Source organism: Oncorhynchus masou, chromosome 10, assembly GCF_036934945.1.
Source record: "Oncorhynchus masou masou isolate Uvic2021 chromosome 10, UVic_Omas_1.1, whole genome shotgun sequence".
NCBI classification, from domain to species: domain Eukaryota; kingdom Metazoa; phylum Chordata; class Actinopteri; order Salmoniformes; family Salmonidae; genus Oncorhynchus; species Oncorhynchus masou.
In genome coordinates this window covers 13,788,682-13,812,117 of record NC_088221.1, presented here as the reverse complement: position 1 = coordinate 13,812,117, position 23,436 = coordinate 13,788,682, and the positions used below count along the sequence as shown (strand labels likewise).

Sequence of the window (23,436 nt, the reverse complement as noted above, 5' to 3'; positions counted from 1 at the left end):
CCTCAGTTGCCAGTGGACCATCTCACTGTGCATTCAGTAGATACCAAAAAGGTTAGATGACGCACTGGTAATAAAGCTTATTTTCACTGCCTTGTTTTAAGTAGAACCATGGCTAACTGGGACAGGTCAGATCACTTGACCACGGAGAGAGATGGAGAGGGGGAGAGCTGTGAGCTAGGGGGAAGGGACAGAGATATTTGAGAGGATGATGGCCAACACTGCAGGGGGAGAGCTGACAGGGGCATTACATCTGAATTTAAAATGAAAAATGATATTGGAAGACTACAAGGGCAAACCCAGAGAGCTTTAGCAGCTGATAGCATCTGAAGCGATACAGTGGGTAGTTCATATAGTTAATGCAGGGGATAAAGGGGCAATCTCGGCCCGCTCTCGTCCACAGCCACATTGTTATTGTGTACCTCACGCCTGTGGAAAAGGACCACCGAGGTGACTTTGAAATCTAATTTTCTTTTCCCAGACCCCCCGCTTTCCCCTCCCCCACCTCCACAATACGATGTTGACTTTGCGGCACATTCAACCCCTCGATCTCCTGAACGGTTGGCATAGATCCTCTATCCCGTGTTTAGGAAGAGAGATACAGAGCGATAGCTGCGATTTAGCTACCTCCAGCACCATCTCTTTGTTAACTTTTCATTAAAACAAAAAATGACTAAATGGGGAAGAAGAGGGAATTGATTGAATGGAGAAAGCAAACAGGTATTGTATGTTAGAGTCCTGCACGGGTCTGTTTTTTTGGAGCCGCACCCACCCCGCGCCGGCCACATCAATTCCAAGCCCCACCCAACGTCAAGACAGATTTTTCTCTGCAACCCGACCCACCACATAGTTGTTCTGGGAGCCAATCCGTGACCTGACAAATAACATCTATTTATTGAACTGTTTTTATGACTCCAGAGTAGGCCCGACTAAGGCTATTAAGCTATACCCCTTCTCTGCATTCATTCATTTGTCTGCATATCTATTCAACATTTGGATGAAGGGAAACTATGGCATTCATTAATATCCTCTTATTTTCACAATGCAAAAGCGGCACATTGACAATTCACATCGCTTTGAAGAAGAGCCTTCCACTTAGCCTTCTTGCCTAATGAAAGTCTATAACCGACTTAATAAAACAAGACCTTTACGTTCAATATTGTTTAGATAATCAAATAGTTTAATTGAAATAATTCCCAGACTCAAATAGGCTATAGGCTTCAGAAATAGCATGCATTTATTTAGTAGGCTGTAGCCTGCTCAAACGTTTACCAACTTTATATGGCCTGCATATGGTCTAAATGAACTAAAGCCTGAATTAACATAATAATGAACTGAATTACCTTAAACAAATGCACGCTTGCACTTTCTGCAGGCTCTGTATCCATCAACCGGGTTGTTGACCTCTTTGTCCTCAATGACTCCAAAATATTTCCAAATCTGGGATTTCACTCGCGCAGCACCTGTTTGCACGATGGTGTATTCCACCACTATAACTTTACTTTTTATTTCCACAGTTAATCTATGTTAGCCATTTTTGCATGAACTAGGCTAACCAGGGAAAGTAATGTAGTCACGCGTGTGGGGGGGGGGGATATTAGCTCTGCACATAAACAAATTAGGAATGTTTCAGCACCATGCAAATAATGGACAGTTCACTGTTCCACTGCGTGCATGGCTGGCTGGAATCCTAGGCCTATAGCCTAGCCTACTATGTCTGTTTTATCTTGATTTAAAATGTTTCCGGCCTGCAAAATATAATTGTTCTGAACCGCGAGCCAACCCTCTGGTTGAAATAATGTTTTCATTCCACCCGCCAGCTGTTTTTTTTTTCGTGTCACCCGCAGGGAATCGTGGGTATTCGACCCGATGCAGGTCTTTATTGTGTGCACAGTGAAAGGCAGTTAGATTCATACTGATAACATCATGTACATAAGATAAGTCATATCCCGACCATCTCTTGCACTGTTGATGGTTTGGCAGAGAGCAGCCGCTGGCTGTTGCCATTTAAGATTTGGGATTAGAGCTCAGCTTAGAGATTCAGAGTCAAGGGGTTCGCCCTCTTTCACCTTTAGTTGTGTTTAGCTTAATCCTTCCCCTGACTGAAATGTTCTCAGCATATCAACTCACTCTAATCAACGTTATATCAACGCTGCTTTTCATTGAATAGCAAGACTAAATACTGGCAACAGTTCAGCCACGCTCTCCCAAAATCAATTCTTAAGAAAGTCACATGAAGAACGTTGTGTTCAACAACCAGTCAGCAACCCCACACTTGAAATGGGAACGCATGTTAACGTTGAGATTGCAGAAGCCAGTCTGTTTGGCATTACCATGAATGGACACAAACAGAAGTTGGCTAACGCACAGACTGGACCACCAGGCTACTCAGTCAGTAGGTCAGGGGTAATGCAAGCTAGATAGTTGTCGGACAATCTAAAGAGGTTGGAATGGGTCCCTGTGTTTTTCTGACGATTCCCATCTTTCTCTCATAATTGTGTCTCTGACCTGAGCTGATCCACCACACAATCCCAAAATATCTCAAAATAAAATCCCAATTAAACCTCTGTTTAAAATGCTGAGGCAACGGTTGAGGACTCAAGAAGGACAGGGTATAATCCGTTCTTGTAGGTAGCAAGACGAGGCTGTTCCTTCAGGCTGTTCTTTCAGGCCATAACTCAATCTTGCTATTTTCAGAGCAGACAGAAGAGTATCCCTTAGCGGTGTCCCCAGGAATCAATAAGCATGCAGCGAATAGTAACCAGAGACTTTTTAACCAACGTAATGGGATAAAAAGGCAGGAGATGAAAGGCAGGTGGAATGGGAGTGCATTGTTCTCCTAGCTGCTGCTGTCTCTCTCTCAGCGACGGCTTTCTACCTGATTCAAGCAGCTCTCTCTGTCTGACAGCACCAAGCAGCACTGTGATAGATGGTTAGTGAAAGCTAATGGAACGGGGGGGAGTCTAATGGCTAAGGTTAAAAAACACATTTTCCTGGAAGCTGTGTTTTACAGTGCCTTCAGAAAGTCTTCATACCACTTGACTTATTCCACATTTTGTTGTGTTACAGACTGAATTCAAAATGGATTAAATATATTATTTTTCTCACCCATCTACACACAATACACTAGAGGTCGACCGATTAATCGGAATTGCCAATTAATTAGGGCCGAGTTCAAGTTTTCATAACAATCGGTAATCGGCATGTTTGAACACCGATTATGGCCGATTACATTGCACTCAACGAGGAAACTGCATGGCAGGCTGACTACCTGTTATGCAAGTGCAGCAAGGAGCCAAGGTAAGTTGCTAGCTAGCATTAAACTGATCTTATTACTGCATTGTCAGAACTAGAAGCACAAGCATTTCGCTACACTCACATTAACATCTGCTAACCATGTGTATGTGACAAATAAAATTTGATTTGATTTAACATAATCACTCGTTAACTAGACATGGTTGATGATATTACTAGTTTATCTAGCTTGTCCTGCGTTGCATGTAATCGATGCGGTGCCTGTTAATGTAGCATTGAATCACAGCCTACTTCGCCAAAAGTGTGATTTGGATTGTGGAACATTTGCCCATTATTCTTTTCAAAATACTTTAAGCTCTGTCAAATTGGTTATTGATCATTGCTAGACAACCATTTTCAGGGCTTGCTATATACAGTATTTTCAAGTAGATTTAAGTCAAAATTGTAACTAGTCCACTCAGGAATTGGAAAACCTCCCTGGTCTTTGTGGTTGAAATGTACTGCTCGACTGAGGGACCTTACAGATAATTTGTATGTGTGGGGTACAGAGATGAGGCAGTCATTCAAAAATCATGTTAAACACTATTATTGCGCACAGAGTGAGTCCGTGCAACTTATTATGTGACTTATTACGGACATTTCTACCCCTGAACTTATTTAGGCTTGCCATAACAAAGGGGTTGAATACTTATTGACTCAAGGCATTTCAGCTTTTCATTTGTTAACATTTTGAAAAAACATCATTCCACTTTGACACTATGGCTTATTGTGTGTAGGCCAGTGACAAAAAAATCTAAATTGAATCCATTTTTAAATTCAGGCTGTAACACAACAACATTTTGGAAAAACCAAGCGATGTGAATCCTTTCTGAGCTCACTGTAACGCAGGCACGCACACACATATACACACGCACGCGCACACATACACGCAGCTTCAGAAGTTGTCTTACCCTTAACGACTGTGCTGGTTTCATACACTTTCGATGCTAATCCATTGTTTTTTTTGTGGAGAGTTAAACTGTGTCCTCTCAGTCACCCCACGGTGGGCCAGATCAGGAAGCTTTTAATTTTTTTCAAAACCTCTTTCTTTCAAGCTTTCGATTTCTTTGTCCCTTCATCGTGAGCTGCTCTAGGGTGAGGGGGTTTGCCGTTGACGCTGTGGTGATTCCTGTAATTGATTAGTTTGGAGTCAATTAGTGGAAACCCTTCATCCTCAGGGCTCTTTACCCAGTAGAACACAGGGTAAGGTCACTCCGGCCCGCAGAGACTAACAAAGCACTAGTGCTGAGCGATTAAAGCTTTTTTGAGGTCAGATCGGTTTCGGTTAGATTATTAAAAAATAATCACGTTTTTTTATTTCAATAATTTATTTTATTTTTTACATGAAGTGCACCTATGCATAATGTGGGTTGAATACTCCTAACACGGAATAAAACAATTAATACAAGTCCCATGATGGCAGTGACTGCCCATTACTGCTTATCACTTTATTAAATATTTCAGTTGTTGTGTATATTACATTGGTTTTAATTGCTGACTTTATTATTTAATTCCAAGTCATCATCTCATCTCTGTAGAGCTGACTGACAAAATCACTATTTTAGTAGTTCTTCAAAGTAAATAAGGCATACTTTTATGACAGCTGAATACCAACTATAAATTACTTAGATCCTGTATTTTCAGTGGTGTAAAGTACTTAGGTAAAAATACTTTAAAGTACTACTTAAGTAGTTTTTTGGCCTATCTGTACTTTACTATTTATATTTTTGACTACTTTTACTTTACTACATTGCTAAAGAAAATTATGTACTTTTTACTCCATACATTTTTCCTGGCACCCAAAAGTACTCGTTACATTTTGACAGGAAATGGTACATTTCACACACTTATCAAGAGAACATCCATGGTCATCCCTACTACCTCTGATCTGGCAGACTCACTAAACACAAATGCTTTATTTGTAAATTATGTCTGAGTGTTAGTGTGACCCTGGCTATCCTCCAAAATACATTTAAAAAGTAAAGTTGTGCCATCTGGTTTTCTTAATACAGTATAAGGAATTTTTAAATGGTTTATACTTTTACTTTAACTTTTGATACTTATGTACATTTGAGCTATTCCATTTACTTTTGATATTTAAGTATATTTTAAACCAAATACTTGTAGACTTTTACTCAAGTAGTATTTTACTAGGTGACTTTCACTTTTACTTGAGTCATTTTCTATTAAGGTATCTTTACTTTTACTCAAGTATGACAATTGAGTACTTTTTCCATCACTGTGTATTTTCAGGTAGAGATACCTTGCGAAGCAACTGCTCTCTATCCCTCTCGATTTCACATTCTTCTCTCTTTTCTCTTTCGGTGTCTGTCCCACACTAACCTCATGTAGCATATGTAAAAAAGAAACACACAGACCGGAGAGTAGGCACGCAATGGATTATGGTCATTGTAGTTAAACCTCTTGGAACTCCCCATCCCGGATCCGGGATCGTGACTAAAGCCTCAGGCTCATTAGCATAACGCAACGTTAACGATTTCTGAAAATCGCAAATAAAATGAAAATAATGCGTCTGCTCTCAAGCTTAGCCTTTTCTTAACAACACTGTCATCTCAGATTTTCAAAATATGCTTTTGAACCATAGAAATTGACTAATTTGTGTAAGAGTATGCAAAGCTAGCATAGCATTTTGAGTAGCATTTAGCACGCAACATTTTCACAAAAACCAGATAACCAAATAAATAAAATCATTTACCTTTGAAGAGCTTCTGATGTTTTCAATGAGGAGACTCTCAGTTACATACCAAATGCGCAGTTTTTCCTGAAAGCGTCTGTGTGTAGGAGAAATCGTTCCGTTTTCTACATTGCGTCTGGCTACCGAAACGAACCGAAAATTCAGTCACCTACAACGTAAAACTTTTTCCGAAGTAACTACATAATATCGACCGAAACATGGCAAACGTTGTTTGGAATCAATCCTCAAGGTGTTTTTTCACATATCTCTTCATTGATATGCAGTTCGTGGAAGCTTGCTTTCCTCTCTGTATCCCATGGAAAAATACTGGCAGCTGCCTTTTGCGCACCAATTTCGCGCAGGACACCGGGCGGACACCTGGTAAATGTGGTCTCTTATGGTCAATCTTCCAATGATCTGCCTACAAATACGTCACAATGCTGCAGACACCTTGGGGAAACGACAGAAAGGGCAGGCTCATTCCTCTCGCATTCACAGCCATATAAGGAGACAATGGAAAACAGAGCCTCAAAAATCCTGCTCATTTCCTGGATGCCGTCTCATCTTGGTTTTGCCTGAAGCTCACGTTCTAGGGCACGCACAGAAAATATCTTGGTAGTTCTGGACACGTCAGAGTGTTTTCTTTCGAAAGCTATCAATTATATGCATAGTCGAGCATCTTTTTGTGACAAAATATCTTGTTTAAAACGGGAACGTTTTTTATCCAAAAATGAAATAGCGCCCCCAGAGCATCAACAGGTTAATTACCACGTTTTCTGTGTTCAACTATGTAGAATATTGGCCTGCTGGAAACTACAACTCCCTACTATATTGCACAGTTCAGGCTTGATCTGATTAATCTATAGAAAAACCGTGCAATGTGCAAAAAAAAATAAAAAATTGAATCAACATTCTGTCAGTTAGTTGTTTAAAAATTCAAAAATAACCGCCATTTCGGTTAATTGCTCAGTCTCTGAGGCTCTGCAATTGGATAAAAAAATAATGGACTTATTTGCTTATTATTAAACCACTGCTGATCAGCGATCATTATGTCGAAGGCACTACAGCAGTGTTTTCCATTAGCACCGGCTGTTGGCTAATCAGCCAGGTACAAACTGATTTTCAGCAGGTTAAATTTCATTTATAAGTTTCAATTCGTTAGACCATTGAGCCCTATCCCGCTAGAATGAACGATATGCATCTTCTAGCGAGCTATTGATAGCACCTCCTCCCAGCTGCCCACTGCACTGAGGCTAGGGAAACACTGTCACCACTGATAAATTAACTATAATTGAGAATTTCAATAAGCATTTTTCTACGGCTGGCCATGCTTTCCACCTGGCTACCCCCACCCCGATCAACAGCCCTGCACCCCCCACAGCAACTCGCCCAAGCCTCCCCCATTTCTCATTCATCCAAATCCATATAGCTGATGTTCTGAAAGAGCTACAAAATCTGGACCCCTACAAATCAGCCGGGCTAGACAATCTGGACCCTCTCTTTCTAAAATTATATTTTGTTGCAACCCATATTACTAGCCTGTTTAACCTCTTTTTTTGTATCGGCTAAGATTCCCAAAGATTGGAAAGCTGCCACGGTCATCCCCCTCTTCAATGGGGAGACACTCTAGACCCAAACTGCTACAGACCTATATCTATCCTACCCTGCCTTTCTAAGGTCTTCGAAAGCCAAGTTAACAAGCAGATTACCGACCATTTCGAATCCCACCATACCTTCTCCGCTATGCAATCTGGTTTCAGTGCTGGTCATGGGTGCACCTCAGCCACGCTCAAGGTCCTAAACGATATCATAACCGCCATTAATAAGAGACATTACTGTGCAGCCATAATCATCGACCTGGCCAAGGCTTTTGACTCTGTCAATCACCACATTCTTATCGGCAGACTCAACAGCCTTGGTTTCTCAAATGATTGCCTCGCCTGATTCACCAGCTACTTCTCTGATAGAGTTCAGTTTGTCAAATGGGAGGGCCTGTTGTCCGGACCTCTGGCAGTCTCTATGGGGGTGCCACAGGGTTCAATTCTCAGGCCGACTCTCCCTTCTTTGGACACTGTGTTAACTAAACTCCAGACAGGCTTCAATGCCATACAACTCTCTTTCCGTGGCCTCCAACTGCTCTTAAATGCAAGTAAAACTAACTAAATGCATGCTCTTCAACCGTTCGCTGCCCGCACTTGCCCGCCTGTCCAGCATCACTACTCTGGACGGGTCTGACTTAGAATATGTGAACAACTACAAATACCTAGGTGTCTGGTTCGACTGTAAACTCTCCTTCCAGACTCACATTAAGCATCTCCAATCCAAAATTATATCTAGAATCGGCTCCCTATTTTGCAACAAAGCCTCCTTCACTCATGCTGCCAAACATACCCACGTAAAACTGACCATCCTACCAATCCTCGACTTCGGCGATGTCATTTACAAAATAGCCTTCAACATTCTACTAAACAAATTGGATGTAGACTATCACAGTGCCATCCGTTTTGTCACCAAAGCCCCATATACTACCCACCACTGCGACCTGTACGCTCTCGTGGGCTGGCCCTCGCTTCATACTCGTCGCCAAACCCACTGGCTCCAGGTCATCTACATGTCTCTGCTAGGTAAAGCCCCTCCTTATCTCAGCTCACTGGTCACCATAGAAGCACCCACCCGTAGCATGCGCTCCAGCAGGTATATCTCACTGGTCACCCCCAAAGCCAATTCTTCCTTTGGCTGCCTTTCCTTCCAGTTCTCTGCTGCCAATGACTGGAATGAACTGCAAAAATCACTGAAGCTGGAGACTCATATCTCCCTCACTAGCTTTAAGCACCAGCTGTCAGAGCAGCTCACAGATCCCTGCACCTGTACATAGCCCATCTGTAAATTGCCCATCCAACTACCTCATCCCCATAACTGTATTTATTTATTTATCTTGCTCCTTTGCACCCCAGTAGCTTTACTTGCACATTTATCTTCTGCACATCTACCATTCCAGTGTTTAATTGCTATATTGTAATTACTTTGCCACCATGGCCTATTTTTTGCCTTTACCTACCTTATCCTACCTCATTTGCACACACTGTATATAGACTTTTTCTACTTGATCATTGACTGTATGTTTGTTTATTCCATGTGTAACTAACTCTGTGTTGTTGTATGCGTCGAACTGCTTTGCTTTATCTTGGCCAGGTCGCAGTTGTAAATGAGAACTTGTTCTCAACTAGGTTACTTGGTTAAATAAAAGGTGAAAATAAAAAATAGGTGTCACGGCCGTTGAAAGAAGAGGACCAAGGCGCAGCGTGGTTAGCATACATTCTCTTTTTATTAGAAAAGACGCTGAACAAAACAATAAACACTACCGAACAAAACAATAAACACTACCAAACAAACCGTGAAGCTAAAGGCTATGTGAAATAATCAAAGTCAACTTCTCACAAGGACAGGTGGGGAAAAAGGGCTACCTACGTATGGTTCTCAATCAGAGACAACGATAGGCAGCTGTCCCTGATTGAGAACCCTACCCGGCCAAACATAGAAATACAAATAATAGAACATAGAATACCCACCCCAAATCACACCCTGACCAAACCAAATAGAAACATTAAAAGGATCTCTAAGGTCAGGGCGTGTCAATAGGACAGGCGCCTGTCAGTCACAAAGCGAGCAATGACGATAACGCAGCAGAGAGGAAGAGGTGGTGCGAGAGGTTTCACTCTCACCAAAATCTGTCCAAAATAAGCCCAATGCCTTTGGGACAACGACTCCCGAGCATCTTGTCATTCTATACAGATCTCTGGTTGCAGTCAAACGTATTTACACGGAGGAGTAATAGAGCATGATGCTTGTGAATTAATGTAATGTACTGTATGTTGTAGCAACTAACTAAGCCTAATTATTGTTTTCTGACACGTTCATTTATTTTATTTTGTGTGTTTCACATAGCCAGCCACGCGGAGTTGTGGCGCATAGTAGACTATTTACTGCGCATTGATTGACAACTGAACAGCAAGTTTTGACTAGTTTATAAAGGGTGTCGAACTGACTGAATAAAGTTGGTCTATATCTCTTTGCCATTCATAAATCATGCAACGTGGTTAGGCTATACACTGAGTGTACAAAACATTAGGAACACCTGCTCTTTCGATGACAGACTGACCAGGTGAATCCAGGTGAAAGCGATGATCCCTTATTGATGTCACTTGTTAAATCCACTTCAGTCAGTGTGTCACGTTCTGACCTTAGTTCCTTTGTTTTGTCTTTGTTTTAGTATGGTCAGGGCGTGAGTTGGGGTGGGCAGTCTATATTTGTTTTTCTATGTTGTATTTTGCGTTTGGCCTGGTATGGTTCTCAATCAGAGGCAGATGTTGCTCTCCAATTTTGTGATGAAAGAAACGTGTGGTTGAATTTATTCTGCCACTGTGTCTTCTTATTGTCCAACGGTGCGGACTCCGGCCGCAAAACCTGAACCTATAGGGGAGGGTCTTTGTGGGCGTCTGTCAAGGGAGGCCAAATGCTTGCTGGCTTCCTTTGCATTCAATGCCACGGGTGGCAACAATGTCATACTCTTTTGGACTAGACAGCAGAGGGGTGTTGTTTCACTCGCTCGCATGCTTTCTCCGGTGAGATACTTTCAGCCTCTTGCAAATTCTGAAACACAGAGAGACAAAAGAAATGTTGGTAAATGTTTTGGGGAAGCCTGGGTTCCTTTGGCATCTATGAATACACGCCACTCACACCTTGTATAGTCCATGCCTTGACTAATTGAAGCTGTTCTGGGGGCAAAAGTGGGTGTAACACAATAGTCGGAAGGTGTTCTTAATGTTTTGTACACTCAATGTATGTCCAGTGTATGTCTAAAGGATTTCCTACGTTTCCTTTCCTAGGATGTCGGGGCTTGCCAAACAGTGATGCTAAAGCGAGCTACTCTCATCTTGTCAGTCAGTGTTATCTACTGATTTGCATCGGTGAGAGAGCTGTTCACTTGGCTCCATAATTTGCGTTGCTACTGGTAGGCCTAAGCTTTTTGGCTATTATCTGCAAATAAGTTACTAAAAGCTGTCAAGGCAAAGGGTGGCTACTTTGAAGAATCTCAAATATAAATATATTTTGATGTGTCTAACACTTTTTTGGTTACTACATGATTCCATATGTGTCTTTTCATAGTTTTGATGTTTTCACTATTTTCACTATTATTTTAATAGTAAAAATTAAGAAAAACCCTTGAATGAGTGGGTGTGTCCAAACCTTTGACTGGTGCTGTATATTGCAGTAAAACTGTAAATAATCTCAAGAAAAGACAGGTTAAATGTTAAAAGGCTGAATGTCATTTTAAAGTTCTGAGCATATGTATTAGGCTTAGACCTAGACGATATCCAAAACAACCTGACAATACATTTAATTAATACCTTTTCAGTCATTTAAATAGTAAAGTCATGTCTTGCTACACAATACCACAACAAGTATTAAATCATTTCGCGGTGTATTTCATATGGAATAAAAGGCATTAGAATGTACCAGAGGCCACCAAAATTGAGCTAATTTCTAAGGAGTGTGCACCTGGCTGCCTACCTTTTCTATTTGGCTGGCTACTCTATGTACTTGTGGAATACACTGCTATAGGTGACCTTTCCCTTTGTGGCAAACATAAAACCATGCCACACAACCAGATCTGTCACAATCTGTTCTATCTACGACTTGGGGTCGAGATGAAGGACTCATTTTCATAAAGCCACCACCTGCCCACCTCCCAGCTCAGGTCAAAGCTCGCACTTCCTCCTCCATCTAGAGAGCCAATCCCCTCATCAATCATTTGTCTGCTGCGCCGATTACTACCAGGGAGGTTCATTTACTACGGTCTGATGTCTGTGTGTTCCTATTTGTTGCATTCATCATTGTGCAGAGAGAAAGTCGTCATATGTAATTGTTGTGTTCTTTGCATTGATTTTCTATTCATTCTGAATAGAGTGCACTGGCTTAGAGCTGAAAAGAAATGCAGTGAAGCCGGGGTTTAGGGGTCACCGCAAAGTTCATCTGTCAGAGCTGGCAGCAGCAGCAGTAACACAGTGCACCAAATAACTGTAAAAGCACAGGATGTAGCTGTGGAATGCCACTCGGTCCGCTCTGTCCCTACGTTGTCAAGAGGTCGTAAATCCACAGTGTGTTATGCACATTTTATACACGTTTTTCCACTGAAGACTTACACAAAATGTTTTTAGATGTTCTGTATGTTCTGTATGTCATTTTCACTTGTTTTGAAATCCCTTTGGATAGAGGATAGTTAATCCTGCATAATATCGTTGCATGGTAAAGAATCAAGGCAACCTTTGCTCGAGCGCCGCCGAGATTCTTAAATCCACACGGAAAAGACGTCCTGTTTCTCGTGCTTTTTTTGTGATGTCATAAATTCTTGTGCAAGCCAGGCCTCCCTCTTTGTGGGTTTTTATTTTATTTTATGAGAGGCTGTCTGTCTGGTACGGTAACACAACTAACAATAGCGCTCTTTCTCTTCCTCTCGTAGGTATGGCAAAATTGTGTCAACAAAGGCCATCCTGGATAAGACGACAAACAAATGTAAAGGTGTGTATGGCTTCAACAAGTCGTGACGTAGTGGAGACATTCTGTAAAAAGATCTAGACCCCCCCCAACCCACACACACACACACACACAAATCAAGAAGTCATGCTCATGCAACAACCGTCAGGCTTAAAGCAAATAAAAACTCATCACATGCATCATTGAGAGGATACTGGATGTATGTATCACAATGACTCATTGTAATCCAGAACAGCAGTGCAAAGGCTTTGGAGCTTCCAGTCTGTGATATGATGACACATAGGACTTTTACCATAATCCTCCTCATGCTATTATACTAAAGACAATGGCCATGCTGAGGAATGGATGAAGAGCCTTGCTTAAGGCCCTCTTTGACTCGTGCAGTGGGTTTGGCGGCCCAGTACTGTCAGAGTGCACTGGCCCGGCCTCGTTGAAGTCATTCAGTCATTCAACAGCTATGTGGCTCATGGGGGGCTGGGCTAGTCAGGAAACAGACAGGCAAAAGGCTGCCACCACTTTGTGTTATTTTAGTCCTGGCCCTTTACTGATGGTCTGTCTGTTACCATGCGTTGTGCTAGCGGCGGATCCCCACACGAAGTGACAGCTCGTGCCCCTCCCTCTGGAGCGTGACACAAAGTCTTGGCTCCGGCTGCAGCCCTTGGCCCAACACCCTGTCCTGACTACCGAGGAGCACACTGACACGCAGCCCAGCCCTGCCAGCACGCACCACAGATGGGCCCAGAAGAAAAGAGCTTGGTCACTGTCCTGCTGGGGATTACGATATGCTAACTAATCACAGGTGGCGGCTGAGAAACATCCTGTCATCTTCCATTCCGATGTTTACGTCAACTCGCAGCTTGCTCGAAGATACCTATTCAAAAAAACTCCCCAAATCACAACTTGAAAGGAAAATAAACATTTGCCATTTATCTGAATGTCCTTAATAAAAACAAATATCTGAATGTTCAGATTCATGATATACTTTGGGCTGTTTATCTTCAAGATCAAACTAGGATCTGTAATTAGATTCCACAGTGAGCAGCGGAGAGGTTGCTGTTGGCCTGCGAGGTTGTTTGATGGTTAAATATAGCAACACAGAGTAGGGAGCAGGGAGGAACTGGACTGCAGCTCTGACTCTAGACTGGCCTGGCCTGCATGTAGCCCCAGGGGACAATGAGCTGACCTGAGCCCTGGGCATCATCATTGCAATCTGCAGCCTCAGCACTGTTCTCTGCTCCCCCGTGCCTACTACACTCTCTCAGCACCAGTCATTGACTGACCACCGTTATGGGCCACAGATACAGTAGGTGGGGGTCAACCACACGACAGAACATGGTGGCCTCTGGCCTGGCCTCGCTGTGGTGGGTGTCAAACACAGCCTGCCACTTACTGCCGTAGATGGCAAGTTAGACCTGAGATTTAGTCTCCCTCCCAAATGGCACCCTATTCCCTATATTCTCATAGTGCTCTGGTACAAAGTAGTGCACTATGTAGGGAATACGGTGCCATTTGGGAGGCAGACTAAGTCAAGATTTCACCACGGATACACATTTGCATGCCCGTTATTGTTTTACTGTTAAAGACTTCCTCCAGCTATTTCAGAACTCTTACAGTTGAAAAGCGATATCCCAAATATAAACACAGTAAAGTACACACACTAAAGTTTTTTATATTTTTTTTTAACTTCTGAGCAAAACATCTTTTTTTTTTTTTTTACGACTGCAAACTTCAAGGAGTAGGAGTTCTTATGGGAATCCGTGATGTCATTGGCCTCCCCCTTTGCTTGAGGAACAATAGAGGAGCAGTAGAGAACAGAAGGGGAAAGGCCCACCCCATACATGTACCATGTCATGACTTACTTGGACCACCTATTGAGATGTTCCTTTTGTTAAGTAAATCAGGTGTTACATGGTGTGAAAAGGAGACTGGAGTGGCACTGTAGGGATATTCCCTGGTACTTTTGTATACTTTTTAGCCAGTAGTTCTGAAAGTAGGGCTGACAAACCAAACGTGGTCCCCAAATATGTCGTAGTAAGTCACATATGTGCAAATACAGTGGGGAGAACAAGTATTTGATACACTGACGATTTTGGAGATGGAATCTAAAACAAAAATCCAGAAAATCACATTGTATGATTTTTAAGTAATTAATTTGCATTTTATTGCATGACATAAGCATTTGATCACCTACCAACCAATAAGAATTCCGGCTCTCACAGACCTGTTAGTTTTTCTTTAAGAAGCCCTCCTGTTCTCCACTCATTACTTGTATTAACTGCACCTGTTTGAACTCGTTACCTGTATAAAAGACACCTGTCACACACTCAATAAACAGACTCCAACGTCTCCACAATGGCCAAGACCAGACAGCTGTGTAAGGACATCAGGGATAAAATTGTAGACCTGCACAAGGCTGGGATGGGCTACAAGACAATAGGCAAGCAGCTTGGTGAGAAGGCAACAACTGTTGGCGCAATTATTAGAAAATGGAAGAAGTTCAAGATGATGGTCAATCACCCTCGGTCTGGGGCTCCATGCAAGATCTCACCTCGTGGGGCATCAAAGATCATGAGGAAGGTGAGGGATCAGCCCAGAACTACACGGCAGGACCTGGTCAATGACCTGAAGAGAGCTGGGACCACAGTCTCAAAGAAAGCCATTAGTAACACATTACGCCGTCATGGATTAAAATCCTGCAGCGCATTCAAGGTCCCCCTGCTCAAGCCAGCGCATGTCTAGGCCCGTCTGATGTTTGCCAATGACCATCTGGATGATCCAGAGGAGGAATGGGAGAAGGTCATGTGGTCTGATGAGACAAAAAGAGCTTTTTGGTCTAAACTCCACTTGCCGTGTTTGGAGGAAGAAGAAGGATGAGTACAACCCCAAGAACACCATCCTAACCATGAAGCATGGAGGTGGAAACATCAATCTTTGGGGATGCTTTTCTGCAAAGGGGACAGGACAACTGCACCGTATTGAGGGGAGGATGGATGGGGCCATGTATCGTGAGATCTTGGCCAACAACCTCCTTCTCTCAGTAAGAGCATGGAAGATGGGTCGTGGCTGGGTCTTCCAGCATGACAACGACCCGAAACACACAGCCAGGGCAACTAAGGAGTGGCTCCGTAAGAAGCATCTCAAGGTCCTGGAGTGGCCTAGCCAGCCTCCAGACCTGAACCCAATAGAAAATCTTTGGAGGGAGCTGAAAGTCCATATTGCCCAGCGACAGCCCCAAAACCTGAAGGATCTTGAGAAGGTCTGTATGGAGGAGTGGGCCAAAATCCCTGCTGCAGTGTGTGCAAACCTGGTCAAGAACTACAGGAAACGTATGATCTCTGTAATTGCAAACAAAGGTTTATGTACCAAATATTAAGTTCTGCTTTTCTGATGTATCAAATACTTATGTCATGCAATAAAATGCAAATGAAATACTTTAAAATCATACAATTTGATTTTCTGGATTTTTGTTTTAGATTCCGTCTCTCATAGTTGAAGTGTACCTACGATAAAATTACAGACCTCTACATGCTTTGTAAGTAGGAAAATCGGCAGTGTATCAAATACTTGTTCTCCCCACTGTATGTACACCACATCATTGCTCTCCCTCTCTCTGCTGCGTCCAGAGAGTCGTTGGGCCCGCCCTGCAACCTCATTGGATAACGCTGGGCATGCCTCTTGTTAGCTGTCACTCAAATGGCAAGGGCTTGAACCTCACTGGCTAGAACTCGAATTGCTAGGGGGCTGACCCACGTGGTCCAAGCTTGCAGTACTCTAAATGGTTCACATAGCTTCCAGAAAACGGTCGCTTTCAAACTAGGGATTTCGTGTCTAATTGAGGTAAGACAGTAATTCTACTCATAGATTATGCATGTATGAACTACACATAGAAACATCCAGCCCAAAGAAGTTTATTAAATACTTATTGAGTCTCCAAAGTACCGGAGCACGTTTTTAACAGTGTTAACAACAGAAAATATGATATAGCTGAATGATGAATTAGGATAGTTGTGCATGGTGGTCTTTCCAGGTAGACTGTGTAACAGTCTTGACTGGTGTGGTGTTCTGTCCCTCAGGTTACGGCTTTGTGGACTTTGACAGCCCTGCTGCAGCTCAGAAAGCCGTCACTGCCCTGAAGACCAGTGGGGTCCAAGCCCAGATGGCTAAGGTGAGGGTATGCTTCCAGTCTATTTGTATTCTCACACACAAACACCTGACAATACACAGCCTTCAATGGATTTAGGTTGTCCATTTATAGGCAGCAACAACCTGACCCACCCAGCATTACGTAGAGGGATAGGAATCTCCATGCCAGGGGTGCATGTGTACCTCTCGAGTTGGTTTGCCGCCCCCCCTTGACTCTGTGGTCACTGTGAAGTAACATTAGCCCATAGGCTGTGTGTGTGTGTGTGTGTGTGTGTGTGTGTGTGTGTGTGTGTGTGTGTGTGTGTGTGTGTGTACATATGCGTGTGTTTGTTTGTGCAAGCGCGCGTGTGTGTGCTCTTACGTTCGTACTTGCATATACACCATACAGTGTATTCAGAACCCCTTCACCTTTTACACATTTTGTTTTTATTTATTTATTTATTTATTTATTTTATTTCACCTTTATTTAACCAGGTAGGCAAGTTGAGAACAAGTTCTCATTTACAATTGCGACCTGGCCAGGATAAAGCAAAGCAGTTCGACACATACAACGACACAGAGTTACACATGGAGTAAAACAAACATACAGTCAATAATACAGTATAAACAAGTCAATATACTACGTGAGCAAATATGGTGAGATAAGGGAGGTAAAGGCAAAAAAAGGCCATGGTGGCAAAGTAAATACAATATAGCAAGTAAAACACTGGAATGGTAGATTTGCAATGGAAGAATGTGCAAAGTAGAAATAAAAATAATGGGGTGCAAAGGAGCAAAATAAATTAAATACAGTAGGGAAAGAGGTAGTTGTTTGGGCTAAAATATAGGTGGGCTATGTACAGGTGCAGTAATCTGTGAGCTGCTCTGACAGTTGGTGCTTAAAGCTAGTGAGGGAGATAAGTGTTTCCAGTTTCAGTGCTTTTTGTAGTTCATTCCAGTCATTGGCAGCAGAGAACTGGAAGGAGAGGCGGCCAAAGAAAGAATTGGTTTTGGGGGTGACTAGAGAGATATACCTGCTGGAGCGTGTGCTACAGGTGGGAGATGGGGGGGGGGGGGGACTTTACCTAGCCGGGTCTTGTAGATGACATGGAGCCAGTGGGTTTGGCGACGAGTATGAAGCGAGGGCCAGCTAACATTTACATTTAAGTCATTTAGCAGACGCTCTTATCCAGAGCGACTTACAAATCCGAGAGCGTACAGGTCGCAATGGTGGGTAGTATATGGGGCTTTGGTGACAAAACGGATTGCACTGTGATAGACTGCATCCAATTTGTTGAGTAGGGTATTGGAGGCTATTTTGTAAATGACATCCCCAAAGTCGAGGATTGGTAGGATGGTCAGTTTTACAAGGGTATGTTTGGCAGCATGAGTGAAGGATGCTTTGTTGCGAAATAGGAAGCCAATTCTAGATTTAACTTTGGATTGGAGATATTTGATATGGGTCTGGAAGGAGAGTTTACAGTCTAACCAGACACCTAAGTATTTGTAGTTGTCCACGTATTCTAAGTCAGAGCCGTCCAGAGTAGTGATGTTGGACAGGCAGGCAGGTGCGGGTAGCGATCGGTTGAAGAGCATGCATTTTTGTTACAACCTTATTATAAAATGAATTACATGTCATTTTTTTCTCATCAATCTACACACAATACCCCATAATGATGAAGCAAAAACTGTTTTTATATATTTCTGCACACAGAAATAAATCAACGGAAATATGACATTCACATAAGTATTCAAACCATTTACTCTGTACTTTGTTGAAGCACCTTTGGTGGCGATTACAACCTTGAGTCTTCTTGGGTATGATGCTACAAGCTTGGCACACCAGTATTTGGGGAGTTTCTCCCATTCTTATCTGCAGATCCTCTCAAGCTCTGTCAGGTTGGATGGGGAGCGTCGCTGCACAGCTATTTTCAGGTCTCTCGGGTTCAAGTCCAGGCTCCGGCTGGGCCACTCAAGGACATTCTGAGACTTGTCCCGAAGCCACTCCTGCGTTGTGTTAGCTGTGTGCTTCGGGTTGTTGTCCTGTTGGAAGATGAAACTTGAAACTGGAACAAGTTTTCATCAAGGATCTTTCTGTACTTTGCTCCGTTCATTTCTCCTTGATCCTGACTAGTCTCCCAGTCCCTGCCAATGAAAAACATCCCCACAGCATGATGCTGCCACCACCATTCTTCACCGTAGAGATGGTACCAGCTTTCCTCCAGACGTTTTCTCAGACCAGAGAATCTTGTTTCTCCTGGTCTGAGAGTCCTTTAGGGGCCTTTTGGCAAACTCCAGCAGGCTAACATGTGCCTTTTACTGAGGAGTGGCTTCCGTCTGGCCACTCAACCATAAAGGCCGGATTGGTGGAGTGCTGCAGAGATGGTTGACCTTCTGGAAGGTTCTCCCATCTCCACAGAGGAACTCACCTCCCTGACCAATGCCCTTCTCCCCTGATTTCTCAGTTTGGCTGGGCGGACAGCTTTAGAAGGAGTCTTGGTGGTTCCAAACTTCTTCCATTTAAGAATGATGGAGGCCACTGTATTCTTGGGGACGTTCAATGCTGCAGAAATGTTTTGAACTCTTTCCCAGATCTGTGCCTCGGAGCTCTACTGATAATTCCACACCGTTGCTGACAAGGGGCTAAAAATCAAGGACACAGCCATGCAACCTTCATAGACAAACATTGGCAGTAGAATTGCCTTACTGTTCTGTGACTTTCAATGTGGCACCTTCATAGGATGCCACCTTTCCAACAACTCAGTTTGTCAAATTTCTGCCCTGTTACAGCTGCCCCAGTCAACTGTAAGTGCTGTTATTGTGAAATGGAAACGTCTAGATGCAACAATGGCTCAGCCGCTAAGTGATAGGCCATACAAGCTCACAGAACGGGACTGTTGAGTGCTGAAGTTGCAACAATCACTACCGAGTTCCAAACTACCAATGGAAGCAATATCAGAACAATAACTGTTTGTTCAATGGCCGAGGAGCCGCACATAAGCCTAAGATCACCATGCGCAATGCCAAGCGTTGGCTGGAGTGGTGTAAAGCTTGTCACCATTGGACTCGAGAGTGATGAATCACGCTTCACCATCTGCCAGTCTGAAGGACAAATCTGTGTTTACCGGATGCCAGGAGAACACTACCTTTCCAAATGCATAGTGCCAACTGGAAAGTGTTGTGGAGAAGGAATAATGGTCTTGGGCTGTTTTTCATGGTTGGGGCTAGACCCCTTAGTTCCAGTGAAAATAAATCTTAATGCTACGCATGACATTCTAGACGATTCTGTGCTTCCAACTTTGTGGCAACAGTTTGGGGAAGGCCCTTTCCTGTTTCAGCATGAAAATGCCCCCGTGCACAATGTGAGGTCCATACAGAAATGGTTTGTCGAGATCGGTGTGTAAGAACTAGCCTGCACAGATCACAGACCTCAACTAGACGTCAAACCGATTAATCGGAATGGCCCATTAATTAGGGCCGATTTCAAGTTGTCATAACAATTGGAAATCTGTATTTTTGGGCACCGATTTGCTGATTTAAAAAAAATATATATATATTTATTTAACTAGGCAAGTCAGTTAAGAACACATTCTTATTTTCAATGACGGCCTAGGAACGGTGGGTTAACTGCCTTGTTCAGGGGCAGAATGACAGATTTTCTTGTAACCTTACAGTTAACTGGTCCAACGCAATAATGACCTGCCTCTCTCTCGTTGCACTCCACAAGGAGACTGCCTGTTACGCAAATGCAGTAAGCCAAGGTAAGTTGCTAGCTAGCATTAAACTTATCTTAGAAAAAAACAATCAATCACAACCACTAGTTAACTACACTTGGTTGATGATATTACTAGATATTATCTAGTGTGTCCTGCGTTGCATATAATCTGACTGAGCATACAAGTATCTAAGTATCTGACTGAGCGGTGGTAGGCAGAAGCAGGCGCGTAAACATTCAATCAATCAGCACATTCGTGCGTTGTGCCAGCAGCTCTTTGTTGTGCGTCAAGCATTGCGCTGTTTATGACTTCAAGCCTATCAACTCCCGAGATGAGGCTGGTGTAACCGAAGTGAAATGGCTAGCTAGTTAGCGCGCGCTGAGCCTTCTAGTAGTTGTTCCCCTTCCCCTGCATGGGTAACGCTGCTTCGATGGTGGCTGTTGTCGTTGTGTTGCTGGTTCGAGCCTAGGGAGGAGCAAGGAGAGGGACCATATCACCTCCACCCTACCTGACACCCTAGACCCACTCCAATTTGCTTACCGCCCAAATAGGTCCACAGACGATGCAATCTCAACCACACTGCACACTGCCCTAACCCATCTGGACAAGAGGAATACCTATGTGAGAATGCTGTTCATCGACTACAGCTCGGCATTCAACACCATAGTACCCTCCAAGCTCGTCATCAAGCTCGAGACCCTGGGTCTCGACCCCGCCCTGTGCAACTGGGTACTGGACTTTCTGACGGGCCGCCCCCAGGGGGTGAGGGTAGGTAACAACATCTCCTCCCCGCTGATCCTCAACACTGGGGCCCCACAAGGGTGCGTTCTGAGCCCACGCACGCCTCCAACTCAATCATCAAGTTTGCGGACGACACAACAGTGGTAGGCTTGATTACCAACAACGACGAGACGGCCTACAGGGAGGAGGTGAGGGCCCTCGGAGTGTGGTGTCAGGAAAATAACCTCACACTCAACGTCAACAAAACTAAGGAGATGATTGTGGACTTCAGGAAACAGCAGAGGGAACACCCTCCTATCCACATCGATGGAACAGTAGCGGAGAGAGTAGCAAGTTTTAAGTTCCTCGGCATACACATCACAGACAAACTGAATTGGTCCACTCACACAGACAGCATCGTGAAGAAGGCGCAGCAGCGCCTCTTCAACCTCAGGAGGTTGAAGAAATTCGGCTTGTCACCAAAAGCACTCACAAACTTCTACAGATGCACAATCGAGAGCATCCTGGCGGGCTGTATCACCGCCTGGTACGGCAACTGCTCCGCCCTCAACCGTAAGGCTCTCCAGAGGGTAGTGAGGTCTGCACAACGCATCACCGGGGGCAAACTACCTGCCCTCCAGGACACCTACACCACCCGATGTTACAGGAAGGCCATAAAGATCATCAAGGACATCAACCACCCGAGCCACTGCCTGTTCACCCCGCTATCATCCAGAAGGCGAGGTCAGTACAGGTGCATCAAAGCTGTGACCGAGAGACTGAAAAACAGCTTCTATCTCAAGGCCATCAGACTGTTAAACAGCCACCACTAACATTGAGTGGCTGCTGCCAACACACTGACACTGACTCAACTCCAGCCACTTTAATAATGGGAATTGATGGGAAATGATGTAAATATATCACTAGCCACTTTAAACAATGCTACCTTATATAATGTTACTTACCCTACATTATTCTTCTCATATGCATACGTATATACTGTACTCTATATCATCGACTGCATCCTTATGTAATACATGTATCACTAGCCACTTTAACTATGCCACTTTGTTTACATACTCATCTCATATGTATATACTGTACTCAATACCATCTACTGTATCTTGCCTATGCTGCTCTGTACCATCACTCATTCATATATCCTTATGTACATATTCTTTATCCCCTTACACTGTGTATAAGACAGTAGTTTAGGATTTGTTAGTTGATTACTTGTTGGTTATTACTGCATTGTCGGAACTAGAAGCACAAGCATTTCGCTACACTCGCATTAACATCTGCTAACCATGTGTATGTGACAAATAAAATTTGATTTGATTGATTTGAAGCTATACTGTTACACTGGCAATACTAAAGTGCCTATAAGAACATCCAATAGTAAAAGGTTAATGAAATACAAACGGTATAGAGGGAAATAGTCCTATAATTCTTATAATAACTACAACCTAAAACTTCTTACCTGGGAATATTGAAGACTCATGTTAAAAGGAACCACCAGCTTTCATATGTTCTCATGTTCTGAGCAAGGAACTTAAACGTTAGCTTTCTTACATAGCACATATTGCACTTTTACTTTCTTCTCCAACACTTTGTTTTTGCATTATTTAAACCAAATTGGACATGTTTCATTATTTACTTGAGGCTAAATTGATTTTGTTGATGTATTATATTAAGTTAAAATAAGTGTTCATTCAGTATTGTTGTAATTGTCATTATTACAAAAAAAATTAAAATATCAACCGATTATTCGATATCTGCTTTTTTTTCGACCTCTAACCTCAACCCTATCGAACACCTTTTGGGATGAATTGTGAGCCGACTGCGAGTCAGGCCTAAATGCCCAACATCAGTGCCCGACCTCACTTAGGCTCTTGTGACTGAATGGAAGCAAGTCCCCTCAGCAATGTTCCAACATCTAGTGGAAAGCCTTCCCAGGAGAGTGGAAGCTATTATAGCAGCAAAGGGGGGGACCAACTCCATATTAATGCCCATGATTTTGGAATGAGATGTTTGACGAGCAGGTGTCCACATTCTTTTGGTCATGTAATGTGTGTGTGTGTGTATGCTTAATGTCATCCTGTCAGCTGAGTGCTCACCCGCTTTGGAGGGGCTCCAGGAGTGAGTGGTGCCGAACTGTGAGGTGGAGAGGACAGGCTAATGATACGCTGCGATGACAACAGGGTGACGTGCTGAAGAAGGAATCCTCTCTGGGGGCGTGTGTCTAAGCCTCAGTAGGAGCAGAGAGGCCTCTGTGTCCCCTTTCTAAAGGAGGCGCATAGGGCAGTCAGTGTGCGTCCCAACATGGATTCCTATTCC

General features: G+C 43.3%; 1 protein-coding gene across 7 annotated transcripts in view; it reads left to right on the top strand.

The window, feature by feature from the left end:
• Nucleotides 1-23,436, top strand: part of LOC135547177 (RNA-binding motif, single-stranded-interacting protein 1-like) — a 70,158-nt gene that overhangs the window by 20,918 nt on the left and 25,804 nt on the right. For 4 of the 7 annotated variants that reach the window (XM_064975934.1, XM_064975929.1, XM_064975931.1 and 1 more), the window contains exons 3-4: nucleotides 12,507-12,565; nucleotides 16,615-16,712. In XM_064975934.1, coding sequence (XP_064832006.1) covers nucleotides 12,507-12,565; nucleotides 16,615-16,712 — 157 coding nt within the window. The remainder of the gene's footprint in view (nucleotides 1-12,506; nucleotides 12,566-16,614; nucleotides 16,713-23,436) is intronic. The other 3 variants (XM_064975930.1, XM_064975935.1, XM_064975933.1) reach the window with 1 other exon arrangement.